The sequence below is a fragment of the Geospiza fortis genome, unplaced genomic scaffold (assembly GCF_000277835.1).
Source record: "Geospiza fortis unplaced genomic scaffold, GeoFor_1.0 scaffold346, whole genome shotgun sequence".
Taxonomy (NCBI): Eukaryota; Metazoa; Chordata; class Aves; order Passeriformes; family Thraupidae; genus Geospiza; species Geospiza fortis.
Window position 1 is genome coordinate 479,795 of NW_005054361.1, and position 10,138 is coordinate 489,932.

At 35.2% G+C, this 10,138-nt stretch overlaps 1 protein-coding gene across 1 annotated transcript in view; it reads right to left on the reverse strand.

The window, feature by feature from the left end:
• Positions 1–10,138, reverse strand: part of BBS9 (Bardet-Biedl syndrome 9) — a 288,972-nt gene that overhangs the window by 151,173 nt on the left and 127,661 nt on the right. Inside the window, exon 20 of the mRNA XM_031059382.1 lies at positions 9,685–9,867. Coding sequence (XP_030915242.1) covers positions 9,685–9,867 — 183 coding nt within the window. The remainder of the gene's footprint in view (positions 1–9,684; positions 9,868–10,138) is intronic.

Consider the following 10,138-nt stretch of genomic DNA (forward strand, 5'->3'; position numbering starts at 1 on the left):
GTAGGGTTTTCTGTATCAATGAAACAACTGGTAACATGATTAAAGAGTGTAAGAAAGCAAAACTCTGTGTGGGGATCATAGTCATAATATTTCTTACACTGCTTAACTCTTGGATACTTTTAAGATTAGTCATTTACTCTCAGGAAAGGGCATGCTTGACGAAAAATAAAACATATACCAGGATGAATATAGATGATGGTTCCATTAGCTCCTCCATTAAAATTTAACCTCTGTATACTGCAGCCAAATTTCCACACGGGCTGCATCCTTTCGCATTGGATGTTCTTCATTTGCACAGAAAGACTTTCAAAATAAGGTTAAAATAGATTAGAATTAGATCAGTAAGTTTCTTCTTGACAAGTAATGAGTCTGTGTTACTCAACTCTTCTTTCAAATTGTCTCATATCTCAAAATTGGAGCAATACAGAGTGTTTCCTGACATCTAATTTGTTGGGGTTTTTTCCTGGACGACCATGGGCTTTTAAGAATGGATAAGAGGCAAGGAAAAGGACATATTTTTTCAAAAGAGAAATTTTAACTATCTAATTGTACAGTTATTCATCTAGTAATGCTTATGTGTTGTAATATTAACACATCTGGAATACTGAAAGTTCATACACTTCATGAGTTTCTGTAGACACTATTCCCCAATCCTCAAGTTTTGAGACATTTTTTTCATCTTAATTTTCTTTCTACCTTGACTTCTTATGACCACTGGCCCCTTCTGGGAACTGATGAAAGAAACTCTTGCAAGCACTACATGAATGGAATGGCATGACTTCTTCTGTTGCCAGCTTCAAAAGTCTGTTGTTTTATTTTTAGCACTGAAATCATCTAACACTTCATCTTTCTTTTCCTCAATAACTTTTCACCAGTTAGTTAGGAAAACTGAGGTGCTGTTTGTGTCTTGCAGAGGTTGTCAAAGCTGTCTACAGGCAAGAAAACGTATCAAGAGTTGTCCATCTTGCTAAGAAGTGCTACACATCCAGCAATAGGTTTGCCATACATTAACTTTAGAATTAGGATCAGCAAGATAACTTTAAGTATAGGGAAAAGGAATCAGACGTTGTTACATTCAGCCTGGAGGAAAAAAGTAGAAAAAACATATGCTAAAGCAAGGTTATTGAAACTTCTTATTGCATCTCAGCCCATACTCCATCTTTATATCACTGATATTCTTGGAGAAGAACTTTTCATCCTTCACTGTATCTCTTATTAGGTTATTAATACAATATGCTATGAGATACTGACAAATGAGATTGTGTTTCCAAAACCTGTGAAATATGGAAGCATGGAAGCATTAGATCTAGAAAAAACACCTTGTTATAAAGTTTATTTCCTATTTAAATTTTCACATTACTTTAGATCTACACACCACTATCTTTAAACTCAGTTGTGTTACTTCAAATTGTGGAATTTCTATTCTCCCAAAATGCACAGGTGAGGACAAAGAGGACAGTGGTAAACTGGATTTGCATGTTTATTTGGATAGACAACTTTTAAATTTATGCTAGGGGTTTTTTTCCTACAACAGTATCTTAAGCAAAGTTCATTAACTCCTCCATTTGTGTAGAGATTTGATTTACAAGCTGTTTTATTTTTGAGGTATCTAAACTATACTTTTTGCTTTATTAAACTTTCACTTACTTCATTGAAAAAGCCAGGAGATGATGAAGGACATAAATTATGCAAACATTATGTTCCTTTAATCTGGCCTATTTTAATATAAGTCTCTCACTACCTGTGTAAATGTAAGAGAATACTGGTATATCATTCTTAATCTAGGAATTAAGACAAAGCACCTTGCCATTAACTAAAAGGAAAAAAAATCCATCTGGAAAAATGACTACTCTAAAATCATGATTAAAAAAAAGTGAGTTTTTCCTGGGATCTTATAACAAGATGAAAAATTCATATGATGTCTTCCGTATGATATTCCTATTTACCTACCTCTATTTGTCTGTGTGATATGCTATCTTTGTAAATTCCAGTAGACAGATTATACAACAGCACACCATGTGAACAATAGCTATAGGTTATCTGGTAATAACCAAAAAATGCTACATGATTGCGACTTAGAACCAAGAACAACCATCAACAAATTCAGAACGAAAAGCAATCTCACCACAACTGGTTCCCCCCACTTCCCCCAAAAAACAAAGATAAACTTGGTGATTTGATCTTCATACACCCTTTCAGAAACATTTCTGACCATGAGATCGAAGGGAAATGATGAATATTGCTGCGTACCATTGCCACATGTTCAATATAAACAGAGAGCTTCACAAAATTATCGGGAGGTATGGTTAGATACAATGCTACTAACATAGCACTACAGTATTTATAATAAAAGCATCATAGTTTTGAACTAATGCCAGACAATCAGAAAGTAAAACCAACAATAAATATGCAATTTTTAATTCTATAAATGCTGTCCTATTAGAAAACCTAAAGGTCATACTCGAATGATGAGGAAACAGATTTGTTTTTTTAGTATATAATGAATTCCATCCGAATTTTACAATCAATCATAAATCCCATTACATTTCTAATATACTAGTAGAGTACTGATCAATACACAGAATCATAGAATGGTTCAGGTTGGAAAAGACTTTCAGGATCCTCCAGTTCCATAGGCAGGGACACCTTCCACTAGACCAGGCTGCTCAAAGCCCCATCCAAGCTGGTCTTGAGCACTTCCATGGATGGGGGGTACACAATCTATTCCAGCACATCACCACCCTTCTAGCAAAGAATTTTTTCCTATTATCTAATCTAAACCTACCATCCTCCAACCTAAGGCCATTCCCCCTTGACCTAACACTACATGCCCTTGTGAAAAATCCCTCTCTATCCTGCTTGTAAACCCTTTTACTGGAAGGCTGCTTAGCAATAGTCTGAGGATCTTTCAATTAGGACACAATATCAAGGGAATTCTTCACTGACAATAAACTTCTTTAAAAGAAAAAAGAAAAGAAAAGCAAAAGAAAGAGCCACTGATTATATATATTGAGTGTTAAGACCCTTTGCTGAACAACATTTCTGTAATCACTGTAATGCATCACTCTTGTCATTAAGCAGTTTAGATGACAACTGATCTGCACTCCTGGTATGCACCACATACTCAGTAATTACTATGACCCTAAAATGGCTCTTTGTACCTGAACTAGACAGATCACCCTAACAAAGAGAAAGTTTAGAGGTCCCCATCACAATATTACATACAGAAAGATGTCTGATAACAGAAGCTTATTTAATTTATCAAACAAAGAGTACATCTCTTACAACTCCAGTACTTCACAGGGTACCCAAATTACTTTAAAAGATGGTGATATATGCTGGAAGCAAACTAATCAAAGCAGAACACAGTTCTGCCTTGACTAATTTACACCAAGAAATAAGATTCCTAAGTAGGTCTCTGCTTACATCAGAGACAGTGCACTGAAGATTAACTTCAGGATCTCCAATACCAGCAGAAAAAAAATCAGCGCTCAAGTTAAAATCAATTCTCAAAACTTTTTAATTAAAATACATATAACCAATAGATATGTCAGATTCTCCATTAGCATAAGCTTTTTTACCAAGGCTGAATGCTTGTTCTGATCTTGTTACAATTTTCAGGGAATACAACTAAACAGGACAAGAATACAATTCTTTCTGTCCTTTGTACTTTGACAATTCATAATGCATACCAAACCTATTTCTGCATAATTTTGTTTAAATCAATTTTATGCCATCTGGAAGAAATAGAGAAAGCTTTATTTTTTTAAAACCATTTAAAACTATTGCCAACCACCAGAAGCAAGCCTGTTAAAAAAATAGAATCTTACAGCACCTTCTTATTAAACACCAGAAAAAGAGCAAATGATAAAAAATTTGAAAATACAGTTGGGCAAAGCTTCTTTTGATAATCTTTTTAAGTGGAAAGCATCAGATAAACATATATTATAGATTTTTAGTAATCCATAAAACCTTCCAATAGATCACATTAAGCCCTTCTTTCTCAGACCAAGAGAATATTGGCACTCTTCTATTCTACTCAGAGAATTCACTGTGAGGAATTACATGAGTTTAGCTGCAAACGAAGATCACTAGGTAGTGGTGCAACGTGGCTTCAACTTGCTATTGCTGCCATAACCCACTGTCTTCTCAGTAAATAAAATTAACTGCATGAAGAGAATGATTACCAGACACTTTAGGGAACTGTGATAGTGCTGGCAGTAGTGGTAAGACCACCTCTTTGGTCTTCAAATTCCCCCTTTTGTCCGAGTTACTTAACATTTGATCTTTTGTGTTTAGACATTCCAACATTATCAAATAATCAATGAGTTTGAAACTCTGCTTTTAAGGATAACAAAAGTAGAAACAGTTGCATTAAAGTAGTGGCTTTACAACCACGCGTCTTTCTGTCCACCTACTCATATTAAGAGCAACTGAGGGAGCTGGGGTTAGGCTGGAGAAAAGGAGGTTCAGGGGAGACCTTCCCACACTCTTCACCTCCCTGAAAAGAGATTGTAGCCAAGTGGGAGATGGTCTCTTCTCCTGCATAGCCAGCAACAAGACAAGACAACATCTCAAGCTGCACCAGAGGAGGTTCAGGTTGGACATGAGAATGGGCTGCCCAGGGGTGTGGTGGAGTCACCACCCCCGGAAGTGTTCAGGAAATGTGACAAAGGTTGGACTCCAGGATCTTGCAAGTCTTTTCTAACCTTAATGCTTCCATGATTCTAGTTATCTCTGGTATACTCTGGTCCTCTTGAAAGCAGGCTAGCAGGCAGAGCACTGATTTTCATATCAAAACATACTATACAAGAATGTTTGAGGTACTTGAACCATTGCCTCTTCTCTTGTTGTCCAGAAGGGTCACATACACATGCATGAGCAAAGGACATCAACAGGAACCAGGCACCACTACTCTATTTTGAACCTTTCTCCCTAATACAGGACTTTGCTACTCTTCCTTGGGCAGGGAATCTCATTTCTTCTTCACCTTCTTCCCCTCACTTGACAAACTTATGTTACCCTGAACCAAAGTAAACTTCAGGCTGAGACTGATCATTTTTATTGAAAAATTATGGGGCTTATTGGGAAAAGCAGAAAGCACCTTCCTTTTATTTTAGTGATTAAGGGTTTAAAGCTTACTAGCTTTTTGCCCCCATTTCTTTTAGACTTAGATGGTTCACTGTAGCAGAAGTCTTTCTGAATTGTTCTGGTGCATGGTATTGATTCAAATAGGAGGAAGACTTATCTATTCGTTTTTATCATTAAAAAATGTTACTGAGTGTCATTTAATGTAATTTTCCAAGCTGGATAAAAGGTAATAATTTTCATGTCTTTTTCTCTCTAAAACCATTTATCTCCAGATGTATTATCCACCTTGTTCCTAAAAAGAAGGAGGGGAATAAACATAATGTATCTGCTGTAAACTTGTCGGTTCACAAAAATAAAGAATACAACCATATGGAAAACTGTCTTCAAGTTATCCATCATCACGGCCCACTGCCTTGTGGTGGTTTTGGTTTGGGGTGAGGTTTTTTGTTACATTTAAGAAATTTTAACTAAAAGATAATTTGTACTAGCCTATAGCAAACAAGAAAATATTAAATATTTCAGCCTATTTTTAAATATTTCATTTTGGTACACAGTTGGAACTTTTCATTTAAGAAGTGGTTACAATGACAAGTGGAATATAGAAAATCTAAGGCACAAAAAACTAATTCCAGATGATTTGTATGGCAATCAAGAGCTAGGTTGAATTAATTACAAGAATTAAAGTGACACTTTCCAATAAATTCTAAAAATTAGAGTTCATAAAAATTACTCTTGCCAAAGGTACAATTATTAGCTTAAAGCTTCAAAAGCAGTGGACAGCAATGGAAAATTCAAAGGAAATTTTTTCTAATGTCAGTCATGACAGAATTAATCCTGCTGGAATTACAGAAATAACCTTACCTTTGATTTTGAGAGTTTAATCTCAGTAAAGGATTCTTTCCACAAAATGGTATTTTTTATATTACTCAAGAACTGTAGAGTAAAGCCCATTTGCTATCATGCATAAAACCTAGCAGGCTATCTAATCTTTCCCAAATGATTTTTTCTTGTTTTTGTGGATTACATTCAGATCATCTTCTTACAGTAAACATAGACACTTTTGATAGTAACTCCTGTGACTTTTACAGGCACTTCAGGAGTATTTTCTGACACAATTTCTTTTTCATCATTGCCTTAAAGTACATTTTTCAACTTTATCTAATCAACACTGTGAAGTGGTAAATTTATAGTCTCTAAAGTAAGTTAATTACTGTAAATCATGGAGTCAATTAAAATATGCATTTCATCCTCAGGCATATTTTTCTTTGAAATTACAACTTCAATAAAATCCTAAGATCTAATACAGACATTTACTTGGTTGGTATGACTCCAAACATAAATAAAGAGAGATGGAAATGTACTTCCTCAACACCGGTTTATAGCTGTTACTGTTAACTATAGTTATACAAATGTGACTACATCAAGCAAGGAATGATTCTGAGCAATTAAGCACTTGTATGTAATTATTTGGCAACATCAGGAGAACTATGAAAATATTTACTCTTCAGTAAAGTTGCTGTTGATGGCTGTATTGCCAAGGGCCCTCCATCAGTCTTAAAGTCAGAATGTTTGTATCGACAGACATATTCTCCCTTTGTAATGTGTTAAACAAAGAAAGCATTAATACCTTAACCATCAGGCATATGAGCCATCGGTCAATCCAGACATCATCCAACCCTTATATCAAAACTACCCCATGCAGCATGAACCCTTTGAACCCTTTAAATTAGCCTGGACAAATTCCCTCCTCTCCCAAACGGATTTCCTATTGTAAACATATACTTTATCACAAACTCAGCATTTTTCAAATCTTTTTCTATCCAGAAAACTCAGCTTGGTAAAGGATAATCACTGAAAAACACCCCTTAGAAATATGAGGGCTTATTTTGTTTCAGACTTGATAGTACTTCAAATTGCTGTCAGTCCCTGTTACCAGCTAATGACAAGTATGTTAGTCTAGCAGAACAGTGACCAACTCTCCTGAAAAAAATGAATCATGTAACAAAATCTCTAGTACTTTTTTAACATTATTAACAAATCATGGATTCTTTTGTCTCCAAAAGCACCCTAAAGTGTTTTTCTACCATATATTTCAACAGATAGAAAAATACAGAACTCAAAACCAATATACATGTGAAAGTATAGTTTGCATACAGCTGTAACACTATGCTCTGAAATGGTATTAATATATACTTCTATATTCTAAATATGGATTTTATTTTAGTCCCACAGTAACAAAGTACATTGGGCAAAACTGCAGCTAACTTCCCTGCAACTACTTTTCTTCAGTTTTGGCATCAATTTTTAGTGGCTTCATTATAAGAATTAGCTCATTTATCCCGAGAGAGATCTCATTATATTTCTGCTGTTATACTTCTACAACTGCGTATCATTCATAAAGAATCACTGAAAAAGAGGAATGTCCTTGTATTTCCAACACTGAACAACCCTTTTAGTCAGTGTTATCAAAACAGTGCTATCTAGGTGTTAGTTAGAAATTTACTGCCAGAAACAAAACATGATGCCAAATATCTGTTATTCACATAAAATATGCAAGTTTGCAGTATTTCTTCCACTATATTATTGTAGTCAAGAAAACCAAAATTTTATATGTTCTTAGACAAAAGTTTGCAGCAACAGAAACCATTTAGCAGTCTGAGAAAAAATGGTGACACAACGAGAACAGAGAATGCCACTTTCACATTTGCTAAATATGTAACTGAAGTGATTGCCAGGTCTAGAAAACAAGATACAATCTGTTCTAAATGAAATGGCATGTATGAGAATAATGTTGATGTTATGGTAAAAGAGGCATTTCTTTTTATGTTAACAGTGTATTCCAAACATTTCCCTTTTTTTAAGAAAACACTTCCATAATTTAATGCTCACAAGGCAGAAAATATTCTGGAGATGTAGACTGCATCCAAACTATCTTCTAACACATTCCCTCCAAATAAAAATACAACAAACCATTGTGCAGAATTGTTTGAAGAGTAAATAAAAATTCTTCAGAGTATTTTGTTTCACCAGTTTTCTACTTCACTGCTTACAAGGAAACCTGAACACTAGCTAGAAGCTTCTGTCTGTAAATATCATTGGTATGTCAGATTTCCCCATTCCCTGCCTAAGCTTCTTAAATTACATTCAGATTTCTGTGGTACCATAACAACTTCAACATGGCACGTAATTCAGTATTTTGTAAAGGTTTTGTTTCTATTTCCATCTCCAGTTGTTGGTTTACATTTTTCATCCTGACTGCTCTGCAGGATATACATCCTTACAATGCTTATGTGAAGTCTTGCAGCTTCAACATAGAACATTGGTAACCACCACGTTAAAACCACACCGAGATATGGGCTGAAGCAAAATCCTGCATTACAGGATACAACAGACTGTACCATATTTCATCAAAACATGCAGCAAAGCAACCCAATTCCTGACGGCAAAATAAAAATTTGTCATGTAAAAAAATGTTTGTTTGGGCTTTTAGGAGATTCATAGGAACTTTCTTTGAATTCAGTTCATGGGAATGCATGTTCCTCAGTTTCAAGGCTTGATTTTCCAAGTTTAAATGAGGACTAAATCCAAAACAAATCTCAACAAAACTGTTTTGCTTTGCCTGGTATGAGTCAATATCATGTAAAATGCCAAAACACTTTTTGCCCCCCAGGTGGAAATGGCAGAAGATCCTAGATTCATGTGGAACCCAGCACAATTTTTCTAAAAGACCACAAACCATTCTAAGTATTCCAGGTATGCACAAAAATCTGGATTCACTGTACATTGCAAAAACCCTGTGCAGAGCATGAAAATTAAAATTAATGTGTACTTAAGATAATTGTTGAAACTAACTGGGGATCAACTCTTAATTAAGTTGGGAACATTCTTTAATTCAACTAAAGCAGTGTTTAGCTGTGGACCTTAGGTGTGGATATAAGCAGCATTACAGATCAATCTCCAGATTTTATACATAATCTCACCTGGTCACACTCACGAAATAAAAACAGAATTAGCAAGACATCCACAGAATGCAAAACTACATAAAGCGTGGTTTGGAGTACAAGGAAATTGTCTATTCACAGTATTTTGCTTAGATAACTTTCATCCCTTATATAAACCACTGCAAATACACTGAGGACAAAGTATGGAAAATTATTAATAAACTTAAACCTATGTACTGTATTTGCTGTGTGTACCTTTTATATTTCTATTGGAATGTGGACATGTATGTTATAGAACATTTATATTAGAGTCTTCAAAACCTGGGGGTCTTACTCTGTTATCCTAACCACAGGACAGAAGGTAAAACTCAGATAAATTTATGTGAGACATTCCTACTTGGCTTGGTAAGGAAAAGCTAAGCAGAATTTAACTGGTACCACCCATGTCCTCTTTTGAAACATTCTATAATCTACTCCTACTTTTCCACTTTGCTGTGAAATCAGCATAGTCTGCATCAAACACCTACTTAGTAAGGCTACTTAAATTACTTCAAAGGACAGTCTTCAGCAATGTACAGGGAGAAATAAGGAAATGTAAGGGCTTAAAGCTCTGTGAATGAGCATTTTTTAAGCAGCTCTCACAGATTCTTACCAGCTCTTGTGTATCCTCTGCTAATGGCAAAAACGTAGCTTCCAAAATAGCAACTTGATCAGTGCTGAGCTTCTGCCACAAACTAATCAGCATAATCACCAGATGGGTGGCACTTTTCAACTTTGCAAATGCCTGGAACATGTTGGCTTGATTTTCTTCTGCTGCATCTGCTAGAGCTATTACCTGCAAAAATTACAAACATCTGTTAAATGTAATTTTACCATCCGTGAACACTCAACACTGAAATTACCTTTGGCACACTCTTGTTTTCCTTTAGAAGATCCTGAGGAATTCTGTTTTCCATAAACACAAAGCACAGAGTATTAAATGAGTAATCATTTATCTAGATTTTTCTTTTGCATACCCAAGGCAATTTCTAGTCCATATGGCAACAGGATTAATCCATCTAGTACAGTAAGTGTAGAAAGGATTTTGTTTAGAGCATATATTTAAA